Here is a 17597-nt window from a genome sequence, read left to right on the forward strand (position 1 = left end):
CTTAGAAGTAACTTGCATTGCGTTAAGTGGAGCTTACTCAAAGGAGGTGTACTCAAATGTAGTTCTTAATTGCCTTATGTTTCCACTACTTGTATACAAATAAATTATTAAAAACTAGCTGTGTGTTTCCTTTTCTGTATAGTATAGCACATTATTTTTTTCCTTAGGAAAACGTCGTATATCGTTAGCCTAATTTTGTGTGTTCTTAACATATAAATATTTTTTCTTTACATAGAAATGGACAGTTTTGTTGATGAACTGAGAAGGGAAGAAGGGCAGGCATCTACAGAAGAAGAAACTGAAGGTGCATCTGTGGGAACAGCAGGGCATGTTCAGCTTCCTGGAATTTATTTACCTTTACTCCCAAGATGTTTTCAACACCCAAGTAAGTTTAATCATCTGTATGGATTGCAAGGTGCTGCTGTGATATTTTGTCCATTCTTTTCTTGTCTGCTGGGGCAGGGACAAAATTAAAGTCTGCTAGCAACAGCTGCTGGGGGGAAATGGATAGGGGGACCTTAGGAAGATGGGAGTAGCAGTTGCAGCCTTTTTAGGTGAATTCACACACAAACTTTCCTTATCATGATTCAGGCCGGTCTATCAAGATCAGTATTGCCTCACTGACATCATCCCTCCAGGATGAGCCACTGCCATGGCCTGCTCTTAGAGGGTAGCTTTAAATTAATTTAAAAGCATAATTATTCAGAGTCTTCAAAACTAGCACTTACTTTTTAAGTGCCAGCATTGTGAAGAGATGAAAACCATTCCAGAATCCTAAGTACTAATAATAAATATATTCTTTCACTTATGCTGTTACATGGCTTGTCTGTTATTAGGCACAAATTTAAAATGCATTGATAACTGTAATTTAACTAAGCACCTATATATTCTATAATGCTTGATGAGTTCCATGCCTATGGTAATTTTCAGCAGTCTCAAAAATTTGACTAATAGTGCAATCCTATGCAGTTACTTCAGGCTAAATCCATTGAAATGAATGGGATTAGATTGGTATAACTCTCTTTAGGACTGCACTATTGGTGGAGGTAGCTGCTCTGGCATGTTGAGGTGATTGCAGTGCATGATGGGATTCCTTGTTTAATACTGCAAACCCAGAATTGTGATTATTAAATTTTTTTACCACTGTTGAGGTTGTTCACGAAGGAAGATTTTTTCATATTTTAATCCCTGTAATTAAAGAACAGATAACTTTTGCAGAGTGTTTGCATGCTTATAAGAAATAAGCGGCATAATATCTTGAAGAATTTTTTTTTGTTTTTGATTGGTGCTATGTGACTGAATATAAGAGTGCATAGTAAAAATAGAAATGGGTGCTGTGGTATATTTGCAAACTGTTAAAAAGGCAGTTAGACAGAGTCAACACAGAAGTTATATTTCAAAGCATGATGAAATATAGGCTTAATCTCTACATCCACATACTTGCGAAATCCATTGTTGAATGTATGTTTTACATCTTTTTCTGTGAACTGCTATTGAAGTTCATAACTGCATTGGAAACACAACTGTTTAACATTTATTGGCAAAACTTTAATGTTTTTGTAGCATCTATGAGCCGAATGCCCTCAGATTTTCAAAAGGCTAAAGAAGACTGTTTAAGCTACATACAGGAGGCCCTCTTGCAAAGTCAGTGGCAGAGGGCTGCGGAATTAATGGTAAGCTATCTAGAGTCACTGCAGAATACAACCACAACAAAACAGCTGGCAGCACGTGAGGTAAGTAAACAAGCGAATAATTTCATCCTAAACACTAAAGTGTTTTATTTTACAATGAAGGAAGGGCACTTCATTGGTCAAGGCTGTGTAATTTGCACTTATTTCCTCCTTCCACGGATGGCTCACCACTTTTGTTTCGATACTGTTCATGACGATCCGTTGCAGGGGGGTGGAAATGTCCTACTTTGCAAGCTGAACTCTGCATGTGGACATTGTAGAATGCAAGCCAATGTTTTTAGGAATGAGGTATAAAACTGCTTAGTCCACTCAGCTTAATGTATCTTTCTGTACCATGATGGAATCTTTCAGAGTTGCATTATTCAGTTAGGTGTTTCATGTTTTCCTTCCTTGCACCTTAACAGCTAGTGTACATTAAAGCTGCATCTATGTTTACTTCGTTTACTATGTTTACTAAGAAGGCCAATGCAATTCTGGGCTGCATCAATAGGAGTATTGTGTCTAGATCAAGGGAAGTAATACTACCACTGTATTCTGCATTGGTCAGACCTCACTTGGAATACTGTGTCCAGTTTTGGGCTCCACAATTTAAGAAGGATGTTGACAAGTTGGAGCATATCCAGAGGAGGGTGACCAGAATGATCAGAGGTCTGGAATCCATGCCTTATGAGGAGAGACTTAAAGAGTTGGGTTTGTTTAGTTTGGAGAAGAGGAGACATGATAGCCATGTTTAAATATTTGAAGGGATGTCATGTTGATGAGGGAACTAGCTTGTTCTCGGTTGCTCCAGAGACTAGGACACGGAGTAATGGATTTAAACTAATAGAAAAGCGATTCCACCTAAATATTAGGAAGAACTTTCTGACGGTGAGGGCTGTTCGATGGTGGAATGTGCTGCCTCGGAGGGTGGTGGAGTCCCCGTCTTTGGAGATCTTTAAGCAGAGGCTAGATGGCCATCTGTCGGGAGTGCTTTGATTGTGGGATCCTGCATGGCGGGGGAGGGTTGGGGTCACTGGGGATGTGGGGGAGGTAGTTGTTAATTTCCTGCATTGTGCAGGTGGTTGGACTAGATGACCCTGGTGGTCCCTTCCAACTCTATGATTCTATGATAACTTTTATGGGCATGTGCTAGTTTGTTTTTGTTTTACATTGTGTGGCTTTTATTTGTTTCAATTATCCCCCACCCCCATGATAGGTGATCTGGAGAATAGGAACTGAAATCTTGTATCATCATCCAAGAAGCAACATAGAGGAGTCCAACCATTTTGCAGATCAGATGAAAAATTTAGGAGTAACGAGATATTTAAAGGTGAGCACTGATTTAAAGCTTGCTTAGGATGGAAATAATACCCTTCAAAAACTGGTATGCTAATATTGGAAGTGCCACCCAAGGGAGGACTGGAAGTAGAGGGGTGGATCCTGCCTAAAATTTCTGCATGCACAAGATGGAAGCAGTTTTTGCCTTCCCTGCCCCACAGCAGACCTTCACCCCCCAAGCTATTTCTGGGGGGATAAACATCCCACTGGAGTAACATTTTGGGGGACATTTTGGGCTGCAACGAAGTGGGCAAGTGGGAGAGTCATTCTTCCATGGATGGAAATCCTTTCTGCAGAAATGTTATACTAAACCATAGTTACAAAGTGGTTTGCTGAAAATCACGTATGATTATGCAGAATAGAGGATTAAAGCACGTTGCTTTGGCCCCATCATTGCATAAATCAATACATCCTGGTTCAGTTGTTGACTGGAATGTTGAGGGGATATAGTTGTATGCAGATCTTCACCTTGATTTTGGCCAAATAACCCCTCTCTGTTTCTAGAAAATACTCCTATGTGGTCTGACCTGGGACTCTGTGCAGGGACAGATCCAACATATGTTGCCTCCCCCCCCCCCATTTATTTCAGTGTTGTTGTTGCATGTGTAAAGTGCTGTCAAGTCACAGCCAACTTATGGCAACCGTGTAGGGTTTTCGAGACAGGAGATGAAAAAGGATGGTTTGTCATTGCCTTCCTCTGCATAGTGACCTTGCAATTCGTTGGTGGTCTGACATCCAAACACTAATCAGAGCTGACCATGCTTAGCTTCCCAAATTTGATGAGATGAGGCTAGCCTAGGCCATCCAGGTCCGGGTGTGTGGTTGATAGCTTTGTAGATTCACTACTGTTGTGCATTAGGTCAGTTTAGTGCCTTTTGGTACTTAAATTAATGGGGGAAGTCTACTTAGATGGGCACAGAGAGCTCCTGTGTGAGTTTGATTGGTTGCGGCATTGTATTCGAAGACCATGCTACCATTGGTGCAGAATTTAAATGAGGTTGAAATTATTACAGATCTCTTTAGAGCATGCCTTCTACCTCTTGTGTAATGGGCACGTAGATGAGGCTTATCAGAATCTGGTCCTGGCAGAAAGCTGGCGCTATGGAGAACAAACGGTTCTTCAGGAAAAAGATCTGAAACTCGTTCAAGGCTACAAGGGGCTGCTTGACTACTTTCAGTGGCTAAAAAAGAAGGCGGACATGTTGCAACTCGGTGAGTACATCCTTGTACTAAACTCAGTGATTTGTTAGCGCTTGCCAATGGGTATGATTTTGATTCGGGCTCAAATCCCTATTAAGTCCTGACCTTGGACCAAGTTACTTTCAGCCTGACTTACCTCACAGGTTTGTTGTGTGGGAACAAAAATAGGGGAGGGGAAAACCATATATGTCACTTTATGCTTTTGGAAGAAGGGCAAGGTAAAAATGGTTTGATTGAAGCAGTATCTTTGACCGCATGGGCTACTTTGACTACAAGTTTCACATTGGTGGAACTTTTAGTCAAAACAGCCCATGCTGTAGTTTATTTCCTAAGTCAAAGATGGTGCTTCAGTTGCAAAAAAATATTATCCTGATCAGAATGTTTTTTAACACTGTATGATTTCAGTGCCCTGACCTAGATAGCCCAGGCTAACCAGATCTCGTCAGATCTTGAAAGCTAAGCAGGGTCAGCCCTGGCCAGTACTTGGATGAGAGCCCACCAAGGAAGTCCACGGTTGCTACACAGTGGGAGGCAATAGCAAACCACCTCTGACTGTCTCTTGCCTTGAAAACTCTTTTGGGGTCACAATACGTTGGCTGCCACTTGAAGGCAAAAAAAGAAAGAAAAGATTTGGACATTCCACTGTAAAAATTGACATTTATCACCAGCTAATGTCTTAAATTAAAATAAATTAGCAACTTCAACTTGTCACACAATTTTTTCTAATGTAATGTTTGACGCAGAGGGACGTCTGACTCAGGTAAAGAGAAGTTTGGAGCCTGATTTTCAAAAAAGATGGTAAAATAGTTTTCCCTCACTAGACAAAGAATCATCTGTTTTGACTTTATTATGATGATAATTTATAGCTTCTGAACTAATGTACATTACTTTTTAAAAATAAACTCAAACATATTTTAAATCTGCACACTTTTGAAATTATTGCACTTGCCCCATATTTTGATTTAGGAAAGTGATCTCTATGAACTAAAATAAAATTTGTATTTGTTGTTGTGAAGTAAATATTGGGCCCTGAAGCAGCCTGTCCTGCATTATCTCCATCCTGTAGCTACTGCTCTCTGTCTACCAGCTTTTGCTGAATGTCCTCCCTTACTTAGGTGGGTCAGAGCAACTACTGAATGGAATGACCACCTCTGAGGAGATGGTCCTCTTTATTAGAATGCAAGAGACAGTGTACAGCAGTTGCTCATAACACTGACAGTTTTGGTGGGGAGGAAATTGATGGAAATTACTGCTCCCTCTTCTGCAAACAGAAATGTTGTTCTCTTGGAGGTAGCACATGGTTGGATTAAAACTATAGAGTTGGAAGGGTCCATAAAGGGCATCTAGACCAACCTTCTGCTCAATGCAGGATCAGCCTAGAGCATCCCTGACAAGTGTTCGTCCAGCCATTGCTTGAAGACTGCCAGAAAGGGGGAGCTCATCATCCCCCTAGACAACTGATTCCACCGCTAAACTATTCTAACTGTAAAAAATTCTTCCTAATGTCCAGCCAGTACCTTTCCACTTGTAAGTTATATCCATTATTGTGAGTACCATCCTCTGCTGCCAACAGGAACATCCTCTTCCACCCTCTTCTAAGTGACAGCCTTTCAAATACTTAAAAGAGAGCTGTCATGTCCCCCCCCCCAACCCTCTTTTCCAGACTAAACTTTCCCAAGTCCCTCAGCTGTTCCTTGTAGGGCTTGGTCATCCTTGTTGTTCTCATTTGCACCCACTCCATTCTGTCCACAATCTTTTTGAAATGAGAGCTGCACACAGTAGTCCAGGTGTGGTCTGATGAATGTGGTATACAGTGGGACTATGACATCTTGCATTTGGATTTTATGCCCCTGTTGACATACCTCATGACCGCATTAGCCTTTTTTGCTGCTGCATCACACTGACTGCTCGTACTCAGCTTACAGTCCACTTGTACCCTTAGACCTTGTTCACACACAGTATTACCCAGAAGTGTATCCCCCATCCAGTATTCATGCTTATTTTTTAATTTTTTTAAATGGAATAATCCAGATCAGTACTTTTTAAAAAAACACAGGAATCAGTCATTGTATAGGTATCAGTCATTGATCATATATGCATGTTTGTCTATTAAGAAAGACCTTTAACTGAACAGAAGACAGGCAATTGGTAAAATTTTACAGTTAAGTTGAAAGTTCACAACACTTTAAAAATCAGAAGCAAGCACTAAACAGATGCGTGCAAGTGGTACAAACTGTAGACATAACTGATGTCCAACAGTGTGCAAAGTTGTAGCATTGCTCTTCTTATTTTTGTTACCCCGATGTAGAACTCAGCACTTGTCCTTGTTGAATTGCGTCTTGTTCACATCTGCCCACTTTCCCAGTGCATTCAGATCTCATTTAATTTTATCTTTGGGGGGGGGGGATTTGGTGACATTGGCAGATTTAATGAGTAGCCCCTCCATCTCCTCATCCAGATCATTTATAAAAACACCGAAAAATACCACACCCAGAATTGAGCCCAGTGGAGACCTCCCTTCTTGCTATTTCTGTCTTTGTAAACTTGTTGGATGAGAGGTAAAAGATATGGTTGCCAACAGGCCTGGAGGAAAATGTCCTATGGAGGCTCCACCATTAAGTCTTAATGCGCAGCTATTTATCTCCATACCGGAGAAAGCTTCAGCTACCCATTTTGCCACATTAAGCCTCTATTAAGAAGACAGGATGTTTCCCCCCAGACCTGTTGGCAAGTCTAGTGAAGGTTGCCTTAAAGCTGAGATTGTCGTGCTTAGTTTTTGGGAACTGTACATAACCACCTTCTTGTGTTATCTTTTATTACCTCCCCTTCCCAGAGGAAGACAGCTATGCAGAGTCCTCTGTTCAGCAAGAAATGCACAGCTTCTACCGGCAGGCTGCAGTCAACCTTAAGGAGATAATTAAAAGTCCTGGAGTTTGGGATCCTTTTGTTTTGGGTTATGTGGATGTAAGTGCACATTTTACTAGCTTAGCATTTGATCCTTGGTCTAAATATTGCTTAGCAGTTTAAGATTTTGTAGCTCTGTGAAATACTTGACACTTTCATAGCAGTCAGCAAAAAAAAAGTGATCCAGAAGTATCTAAGCAAAGGATTGGGCAATCTGAGAATGCAGTGCTGTGTTCTATCATGGTGGCCACTAGTTAAGATGGCTTTGATATAGGAAGGTCACAGGTATTCACAAGCCCACTTGCTGGGAACAAGTGTTCTAGCTCTCAGGTGAAAAAGATGTCCCCCTCCCCAACTCGCATCTGCTTCCCTGAGCTTTTACTTGTGCTGTGGTTTGGGGAAGATCAGAAATGGCAGGAGTCTCTCCCCAAGTTTCTTACCTTCTCCAGACCCCAGTGAAAGTGATGGCATTCTACAGATGAAGAAGAGTTGGTATTTATACCCTGCTTTCCTCTACCATAAGGAGTCTGAAAGTGGCTTACAATCACCTTCCCGCATCACAACAGGCACCTTGTGAGGTAGGTGGAGCTGAGAGAGTTCTTTGAGAACTGTGACTAGCCCAAGGTTGCCCAGCAGGCTTAATGTGAAGGAGCAGAGAAACAAACCTGGTTCTCCAGAAAAGAGTAAACACTGCTTTTAACCACTACACCACGCTGGTTCCCCAGGATGTAGTCCTGTAGTCAAGTGGGATAGCCAATCAGCCACAAAGCCAGTCTCATCTACCTCAAAGAGTTGTTATGAGGATAAAATGGGGAATGGAGAACCTTGTACGCACCTCGAGCTTTTTGCAAGTAAAAGTGTACTAGACAGTAACTGTCATTTGAAGCATTTTATATATATTGCATTATTTTTTATTTTGGTAATACCACTGATGGTAAAAACCAATGCAGTGGCGGACTGGCCAGAGTGTCAGCTTGCCGGATGGCAATAAGATAATATGTTTAAACTGTTAATGACCTTTTAGTAGCTTGAAAATATAACAGAAGTTCCAATACTATTACTGTATGCAACTAAAATTTTAATTGTACCTTTTTTACACTCATGTATTTTTTGAAAACTTTATTTCTTATAAAAATTAAACGATAGCCTTATAGTTGTGGGTGGGCCCCCTTTGTCTTCTGGCAGCCAATATTTTTAGTCGTAGTCCACCACTGAACCAATGCAATGATAACTAAATAATGCTGGTGCAATTTGTGTCCCAACAGCTCCTGGAATACTATGAGAAGTATGAAGAAGCCAGAGAAGTACTAAGCAAGTATGCTTACAACTCCAAATTTCCTTCCAACCCTAATGCTCATGTCTACTTCTATCAGTTTCTAAAGAGAAGGGGTGAATCGAAGAAAAAACAGATCTCCGCACTTCAGGTATGGAATCTGGGTCCTGTAGAATGGTTACTATTCTGAAAGCCAGTATAATGTAGTGATTAGAGCGCTGGACTAGGATTTGGGAGACCCAGGTTCAGATTCCCCACTCTTCAATGAACCTTGAGCCAGTTTCTCAGCATAACCTACTTCGCAGGATTGTTGTGAGGATAAAGTGAAGATGGGAAGAATGATGTCTGTTGTGCTGAGGCCCTTGGAGGAAGAGTTGGGTAACGTACTAAATTTTTACTAAATTTTTAGTACGTTAGTTAGTAAATAACTAGGAGCTCCTAATTGTCTACATCCAAGTCACGTTGGTTTCAGAAAGGTTAAGAATGAGCTTAACATGATGTTGAAATTAGTAAGACTTTGTTTCATGTTTATTTTATCGGGGCCTAATTTAAGAACATAGGAGACTTGCTAGATCAAACTCCAGAATCAAACAAGATGTTACATTTTTTTTTAAAGAAAGAGTCAAGTGTGGTTTCCCCAGACTGCTCTCTCTTGCCATGGCTGTGGGGCTGTCTCTTTAAAAGTAAAGGAGAGCCTGATTGAGCTGGGAGTGACAATGTGGAGGGGGGAGGGGATGTTGCCATCTCCATGCCTTTTCCCAACTTGAAACAGTTGGGGGGGGGGAGTTATTTCCCTCTTTTTGGCTGTTGGGAGTTCCTAGCTCAATTTGTCTTTCTTGTAATTTTAAACAAGACAGTCCCCATACCTGCTGTGTGGCTGAGGTGCAAGAGAGTCGAGACTGGGGAACTTGGACACATCTAGTGTAGCATTCCATTTCCAGTACTGGAGCCAGATGGCCTTGGGCAGCCTACAAGCAAGGCATGTAAACATCAGCTCTCCTGCGTTATGACCCCTGCACCTAGTGTTCAGAGGCATATGGCTTCTGAAAGTTAAGCTGTAGTAACTGTTCATAGACATCCTCCACGACTTTGTCTAGCACTGTGGCAGTGAATGCCACAAGCTAACTACGTGGCACATTAATACTTACTGCTGTATTTTGTTGGGTAACATAAGTTCCAGCATTATGAGTGGGAGAAGAATGGGTTGGATCCAGAGACAAAGTTCATAGAAGGAATTGGCAGAACAGATTTTTCCCTGCCTTGCTTCTCAACAGCCTGCTGTCCTGAATATTGTCTCTGTTGGTCAGAGGACCCTTGTGAACAAAATGCTGACATGCACGTGTACACATGCCTTTATTGGCATGTGAGGGCTACCTGGCTACGACATCTGTCACTCTATTGATCGCCAGGGTTGATTTGGTTGATCTGGCTGGCTAGGTGTGTGTCCCCTACCTCCCTCACTGCATCCCTCCCAAAGCTGCTCGCTTGGAGAAAGAGGATGACCATCCCAGATAGAAGGAGTGTACCATTCTTCGGTCAAGAGTATACAATAGCAACAAAATGCTCCAAGGGACTCATAAAGAGGGAGCGTATAAGAACATAGGTGGAGCTGGCTGGATCAGACCAGTGGTCAATCTAGTCCAGCATACTGTTTCACACAGAGGCCAACCATTTACCCTGGAGGGCCAACCAACTGAGCACAGAAGCCAAGGCTAGCACTAGTATTCAGAGATTTGCTGCCTCTGAACATAGAGGTTCCCTTTATTCCCTGTGGCTAGTAACCATTGACTGACTTCTCCTCCATGAATGTGTCTAATCCCCCAGCAGTGAATTCCACAGTTTAATTCCTTGTTGAGTAAATAAGTATTTCCTTTTGTCTGTCCTACATCAGCTGCCCAAGAACTTCATTGGGTACCCTTGAGTTCTAATATTATGGGAGAGGGAGAAAAAGCGCTCTCTATCCCATGCATGACACTCTAAACTCCTGTCAAAGCTTCCCTTTTTTTCTATATGGAAAAGCCCCAGACTCTCCAACCCCTTAATCATTTTAGTTGCCCTCCTTTTTACTTCTTCCAGCGTTCCACAATTTTCTGAGTTAGAGAGGTCTAACCCAATGTCTTTATGCACCATTCATAATTTTATAAATCTGTTGTTTCTTTCCATTCTGTAATCTTATTTTTCTAAACTAAAATGTTCCCAAAGCATTAGCATTTCCTCATGGGGAAGGTGTTGTTACCACTTGTTCGTTTTAGTTGTCTTCACCTATTGCTTTTGCAAGGCTAGAAAGTCCTATTTGAGACTGGGTAAAAAGAGCCATAGAATACTTAGAAAATGTATTCTAAATAAGGACATATCCTTTATTTATTTGGAAGGCATTATGTTACCAGCAGTTTTTTCTCACCCTTCCCTAATAATTCCCAGTATGTTCTTTTTCATTGTCAGCACGCACACAGTGAGGATTTTCTACTGGTCCATAGTACAGATTGGTGTCTGCAACATATTTTTAATCCTTTTTTTGGTAGTGTTCTAGAGGAGTTGGTGTGTGGAGATACATTCGGAAATGAAGTCTGTAAAGGTACATAATGTGTATAAATTCCTCTTGGAGCATACTAGGGTGACAATCCCACACTGTGAAGTACTTTACAGTGCAACCAACTTCAATGAGAAGATATAAATTTCTGTGCTTAAGTTTGCGCTGAAAACATCTTGTCTTTTTCTCCATAGGTCTTACATGAGCTTGTTCCTTCTCATGAATTGATGTTGGAACTTTATGTCATGCTTAAAAAATCAAGTAAGCCGTTTTTCCAGAACTAAGAACAGACTGACTACTGGGCTTTTCTTCTTGTAATGGGGTAGAGGAGGTCAGGACCTTAGGCATAATTGCATAGACAAAGCTGTACATCTGTGTGATGTAAATAAAAGCATGTGCATTAATTGCTATAGTTTTGGTGCAGTGCTTAATGTCTTAGTTGTGAAGAATGGCCTCTCTGTATGTGCACCAAAGATCTAAGAGTGAAATCTAAGGTACCTATTAACCAAGAAGGAAACTAAAAGCTTCAAGAACTGCAGTTGTTATTTAGAAACAACAGAGTTGAAGTTGGATTTCGCTTACGACTTTTGGATTTTGAAGAAACTGTCTTTAAAACTAATTGAGGCTGATAAAGGGGAGCAAAGAGCCTGCAGATGAGAATAAACAACACTCAAGCCTTGGTGTCTGTTGTGATTCCAGTGAGGTTTAGTATTAAAACTAGTGAATCCCATTACTCAGGGATTTCATTGGTGCTTTGTATTTTGGGATGGATATTAGTCCCTTCTGAATTGCTGTTCAGTACAGTAACAGAACAGCCAAGTTGAGTACCAAATTATACACTGGCAGTACCTCACCTTAACAACTACAGGTACTCTTTTACACATGAGGAACGTGACACCTGTCACAGTAACAAGTGTTTCTAGCCACCCACAAGGCCATCAGGAAGGAAGGAGAGGATGCGGTGAAGCACCCCTTTGTTGAGCCTGGGTCTAGTTACACTGAGAGTCACCTTCCTGAGGTGTGTTCATGTTCATTTTTGGTACCTTTTGATACAATTTGGTACAATTTTTGGCTGAAAAGCAGGATAAAACAATTGTTCAAAATCATAAATTCAATGCCTTAAAACACTACATTTCAAAATGCGTGGCAAAGTTTTTTGGTTACTGAATTTTTCAAAATATTTTCATCCTGATGCTATCAGGCTTTTCAGGACTGGAAATTGTGAAAGCTTTAGATTCTGACAGGACTCTGGTATGCCGCAAAATGCATCTTGAGGGCTGCTATTCATTGGCCCACACCTGCTACTTTAAATTTTGTCAGTGATCTTAATGGCCAACTTCACATGAAGGAAAACCGAGCTCCTTAAAATATGTCTCTGGCATATTATAAACTGTAGAGCTGGAACTTGTCTGGCTATAAGAGCCATTGTGAGTAAGTAGGTATATATGTAGCTTTGCTGATCCCACAGAAGGGGAGTTTGGAGAAATGAACAAGTTGTCTTATGTGTTGCAAGCTGCTGAAGCATATATGCACGCTTCCAGCACAAGAGTCTAGTACAAAATGCTGTATGAATCTGATACTCTACAGAATTATAGAATTAACAGGGTTTCTTATCTGAGGTGTCTGTATTGTTTTGCCAAATGGTTATGAGAATTTGATAGTGTCGGATACAGATGTATGTAAACTGGTTAGCTGTTTTCACCCACTGAAGCAAGGTAGAATTTGTTGGTTATTGACATAGGATGCTTCAAAATTATCTGTTCTGATTGCAGAAAAAAGTAAAAACCACAGACTGCGGCTGGAAGTTATTTTTGCAGCCTTGGATTTTGCTGGATGGAAGGACAACGTAAAGGCTTGGAGCTATTTGGCAAAACAGATTGTAGAGATATTGCAGAAGTGAGTGACAAAAAACTCATCTGTGTCTGTTGCTGTACTGTGCTGCTGTACTGACTGTTTGATCCTCTGTGTTTTTCATTCCCTACACATGTACCAACATGACTGGGAAAGTTTCTAATCCTTTGTACCTGTAGTAGAGAAGCATTCCATCACTTTTGATGGGAGTAATGCTAAAGACTGACTCTTTGAGTAGTTCTCCCCCCCCCCCCCCGTAGCAGTTAGCTCACTTATTGTTGGCATAATTCAGCCTTGCAAATATGTTCACAAATAAGTTATTGCAACAAATTCAGTAGCACAATTAAAAAGAAACAGCATTTTTTGTAAATGAAATTTCTAATCCCATTTTTAAAAACTTAGTTGTTCTGGGACCAAAAATATAAAGGAAGCCCCAAAGAGAAGAAAAAACTGAGGAATATACAGAAAAATCATGGCTGCAGTTAGATGGGAGTCTTTTACTGCTCATTCCCTTTCACAGGTTTTAAATGTTCAGAGACAAAACTCCCCCCCCCAACTGATTCCTATTTATCAGAAAACTGTAGGGCTTTGCAGATGAATTGTGGGCTCTGTGATGACATCTAGGGGATGTTTCTAGTCACCATTGACAACCAGGTGACTTGTTATGATAACATCAGTGCAACTCTTCTGATACTAGCAAAATAGTTTCCTGTTTTACACATAGATGTCCAAAATCCAGTGTCTTGTAAATATTGAGTAGTATTTTTTTCCTGTAAACTCTTGTCTTAGTATTGGTTTTTCAGTGCTGTTGGTAAATTTAAAATGCCACTCAGGTTTAGTACATGTTTCAAAAGTTTTCAGGGTTTTAATTAAAACTACATAGCACAGTACAATATAGCACAGTTTACTGTAAATACTGAATGAAGCTGCAAGCAGCCAGATTTTGATGCTGTTAAATGTTGGCTTCCTGCAGTGTTTTGATAACTTGTTTTTTAAAATACAAATTAATCTCAGATGTTGAAAAGATAATCTACTTGATGCTTGACTTCCCTCTCCCCCTCCAGCTCTGGCAAGCAATTTGACTGGCTCAAAAAGGAATGGGGTACCCGAAAGGACTGGTGGCCAGCCTTCCATTTCAGCCATTATTTGGCAAAAAGAAACTGGCAGGAAAATGAAAGTCTTGCATGTGAAAAAGTTCTGGTGGCTGGAATACTGCTAGGAAAAGGTATTTTTAAAATAATTTTCCTCTTTTGTCCATAGAAGAAGAATTGGAAAGATTCTAGCAAAACCACATTTCTTGTCCATTTCTCCTCTTCCCCCCCCCCCCAACGAACCAAGCTTTATTTTGAGTGTTCAGTATGAAGGAGGATTGATTCTGTTTTGGGGAGAATGTAAAGTTGTCACATGGAATCTCCAGGGTCATCTAGTCCAACCCCCTGCACAATGCAGGAAATTCACAACTACCTCCCCCCATACATCCCCACTTGCTCCATGCCCAGACGATGGGGAAACCCCCCCCCTCCAAGATCCCTGGCCAATCTGGCCTGGAGGAAAATTGCTTCCTGACCCCAAAAGTGGTGATTGGCATTTCCCTGGGCATGTAAGAAAGGGCCACAAGAGCCAAGCACTGATACTTCTTGCCCTCCCTCTCATGAGTTGCCTAAGTTCACATACTTTGATATGGAAATACAAAATGCTTTACAAGTGGCTTACAACATTCTCCCCTACTCCATTTTATCCTCATGACAATGCTGTGAGGGTAAGTTAGGCTGAAAATGTGTGAAGGACCTAAGGTAACCATGGGGAGTGGGGGATTTGAATCTGGGTCTACCAGATCCTAAAAACAGGAAAAGGGGGGAAGAACCCAACCTTAAAAAACCAAAAGCTGGGTACCCAAGGTTGGGTGGAAAAGATAAATTAATAATAAAGAAATATAGCACCTCAAAATAAAATATAAGGATTAAAACATTAAAAATGATAAAACATGGCACAATGGCATTTTATGAAGTTGACAGACCTATACCACATGCGTTTTGGCCAGCAGGCCTTCATCATTGGTCAAATTAAATCCATATAATGCATACACAAGTATTTACAAATATCTCAACATATGCAGACAACCAAATACCAGCCTAGGCTTGCATGTAGGGTGTTAAATACAGCCCTCTAGTTAGAGTGCCTGCAAGTTGTTCTTATACTGGGCTGTATTGGTCTCCCATACAGAATGTGTATGCGAGTATCAACCTGGTAAAGCTGTGTTCTACCAGATCCTAGTCAGGTTCTCTAACCACTGCACCACAGTTGCTGTCATATTGAGTGATATAAACAAGTAAGATGGGCAGTTGTGCAGACAGTGAAAGGAAAGGAGTGCCAAGATAATAAGGGGTGAATGTGTGGAAATGCAGTTTCCTGCACTTGGGCTTTGTTTCAGTTGAGAACAGGGAGTGTGGAGTTAAGAAAGGCTTCCGAGAACAGGAGGAGGAGGGATGTGAAGGATATATATCCTGAGAGGAAAGTCCAGTACTAATACACTTGAAACACTGGTTAAAGTGGGATTTCCCTCTTGTTTCCCTGTAGAATGTTTGTGTAGCGTCATGGCCAGAGTGCTGGATTTTGACCAGGGAGACGTAGGTTAAAATCTCTACCTGAATTTCCTTCAGGGTTGTTCATAGAATCATAGAGTTGAAAGGGACCACCAGGGTCATCTAGTCCAACCCCCTGTTGTGAGGATAAAATAGGCAATAGCTGTATATGCTGCTCTGAGCTCAATTGAGGCATATGGAGTTTTGGTACTGAGCAACCAAAGGGTTCTGCGTGTATATGAACTATTGGGAGATTAAGGAATTCCTTAATATGGCTCACAAATGTTGTTTGCATCCTCTTCAGTGGGCAGAAGGGGAGAAGAAGACGAAATTCATGTTGATTGCTCAAAGGGCATTTTCCACAGTGACGCCACAACTGTAGAACTCCCTCTCAAGGGAGGCTCCTTTTGCTTTTTCCTTGTTAAGCATTTAAACACCCAACAAAGGGGGCTGTTTAATTGAAGGGCCTTTGGGATATGGTGACTGTCTTGATATGGATTGCTGCTGTATTTATGTGTTTTGCTCTGTCGGGATTGTTGTATTTCGGTTCTTCATGAACTTGTTAGTTGCCTCACATATCTTATTTATATTTTAATTAACAAAATGGCAGCACTTGAGTCGGAGGGAATCCGTATGACACCTTCAGCAGTCAATGGTGGTATTTGTTCCGTGCCAGTTTCAGTGTTTCCACAGGCTATACTTCCAAAAGTAGTTGTGAGACTGTTCTGGATCATTCTTTGATTTCCATAAAACTGCCAACAAACCCTGCCAGGTTTCTGGCATGGTGCCATTAGACAAATTAAATTCCAGAAGTAGGGTGTCCTTGTTAGATTATTTTCTCTATGTTACGAAGGGAGCAATAGTTCCACCCCATTCTAAAATGATCAAACTTGAGAGGGAATTCCACTTAATCTTGCTTAAACATAGAGCACTATCTGCAGCCCTTGCAATGCGCTTGTGGAGTGCTTGACTCTGAGGCATGCCAAGTGGGAAGTCTTACTTTTTCTCCCTTTGAATAGCAGAACCCCCCATGCCATTACCAAGAATTGGTTTAAGACTGATAAGTTTCAAAAGCTGTTTGCTATTCAAGATTGGTGATCACCTTTTTAAGAGTCAGACGTCCCTTTATAATATCAGCAACTAATTGCACAGTTCTCTGAATCACAGCTAATGGTAGCTGCCAGGTATATTCATATCTTAACATATCTTAGTGATTTGGGATCTAAGAACGTGACTGTTTTACAGACATAAACCAGGTTAAGAAACCCTTAGAATAGCTACTTTATGACATTGCTGAGAATTTTTTGTTAGCTAGCACTGCAGTTTCCAAGGCTCATTGAGGGGAAGTATTGAATGTAACTTGTTCAATTTGTAGAATAAATGTAGCCTCACTGATGCTCGCTTGGAGTGGGTATAGTACCATAGCTTTCTCGAATAGGGATTACCAGCCTGTCTTGTTTAACCAAATGTATTTGGGGAATCCCAAGTGGCTACACTAAATCAATGAAACAAGGCTGAAGAACAGAATGGAAGCCAGATGGTTCCCCCCGTATAGCAATAATGTGTATGGGTCAAATGTAATAGAACAGATTGATTGTGCTTGGGGGAGCCCTGCTTGTTTCTATTTTTGACCTTTTCATTTAAATCCCAATAACATTTCACTTTTCTGGGTCTAGATTGCAAATACTTTAAGTACATCACACATCAAGGAAGTAAAGCCAAGAAGAAGAAGTTCAGAACGCTGAAGAACTTTGTGAAAGAAAATGGCCGGGTCCATTTGAGATTGTCTGATACTTGATTGCTTCAGAGGTCAAAGAGTGTCCTGTGCTTTTTCTAAAAGGATGTAGATTATTTTTCCAGATTGTATGATTTTCCACTTGTGTATAGATTCCCAGTGCAAAGAAGTATTTCATTGTAAAAAAAATCTTATGTGTTAATGTCAACCATTTGTGTGCCCAATTCTTATTTTTAATAAATCTGAAAAAATGCACCATTCCACTTTGAGTTATTGCTAAAATAAAACTTAGGACTTTGAAGCTTTTTAAAAATAGGAAGCAGGTTTTATCATTTATATTGCAAAAGCCTCCATTGTGTTTTTGAATACATTTCTGAACAGAGCTGAATTACAGTTGATATTCAAACTAAAGTCAATGCATTTACCTGGGAGCTCCCGAGGGCCACAAAAAATGTCCTCGGGGGCCGCATACGGCCCCCGGGCCTGAGGTTCCCCACCCCTGAGGTAGTGCTTT

At 40.9% G+C, this 17597-nt stretch overlaps 1 protein-coding gene across 1 annotated transcript; it reads left to right on the forward strand.

The window, feature by feature from the left end:
• The first annotated feature begins 235 nt into the window (after positions 1–235).
• Positions 236–17369, forward strand: TAF1A (TATA-box binding protein associated factor, RNA polymerase I subunit A). The gene is made up of 10 exons (XM_056852330.1): positions 236–385; positions 1564–1733; positions 2887–3000; positions 4022–4220; positions 7042–7172; positions 8378–8536; positions 11110–11176; positions 12688–12811; positions 13831–13991; positions 17025–17369. Exons 1-10 carry the CDS (start codon positions 238–240, stop codon positions 17144–17146), a joined length of 1395 nt encoding a protein of 464 aa, XP_056708308.1. The 5' UTR covers positions 236–237; the 3' UTR covers positions 17147–17369.
• Positions 17370–17597: the final 228 nt, after the last annotated feature.

The sequence above is a fragment of the Euleptes europaea genome, chromosome 7, assembly GCF_029931775.1.
Source record: "Euleptes europaea isolate rEulEur1 chromosome 7, rEulEur1.hap1, whole genome shotgun sequence".
Lineage (NCBI taxonomy): Eukaryota > Metazoa > Chordata > Lepidosauria > Squamata > Sphaerodactylidae > Euleptes > Euleptes europaea.

Coding starts and splice junctions, on each gene's coding strand:
- TAF1A (XM_056852330.1), top strand. CDS start 238: ATGGACAGTTTTGTTGATGAACTGAGAAGGGAAGAAGGGCAGGCATCT. Junction 8,537..11,109: donor AACAGATCTCCGCACTTCAG/GTATGGAATCTG, acceptor TTTTCTCCATAG/GTCTTACATGAGCTTGTTCC. Junction 13,992..17,024: donor TGGAATACTGCTAGGAAAAG/GTATTTTTAAAA, acceptor TTCTGGGTCTAG/ATTGCAAATACTTTAAGTAC.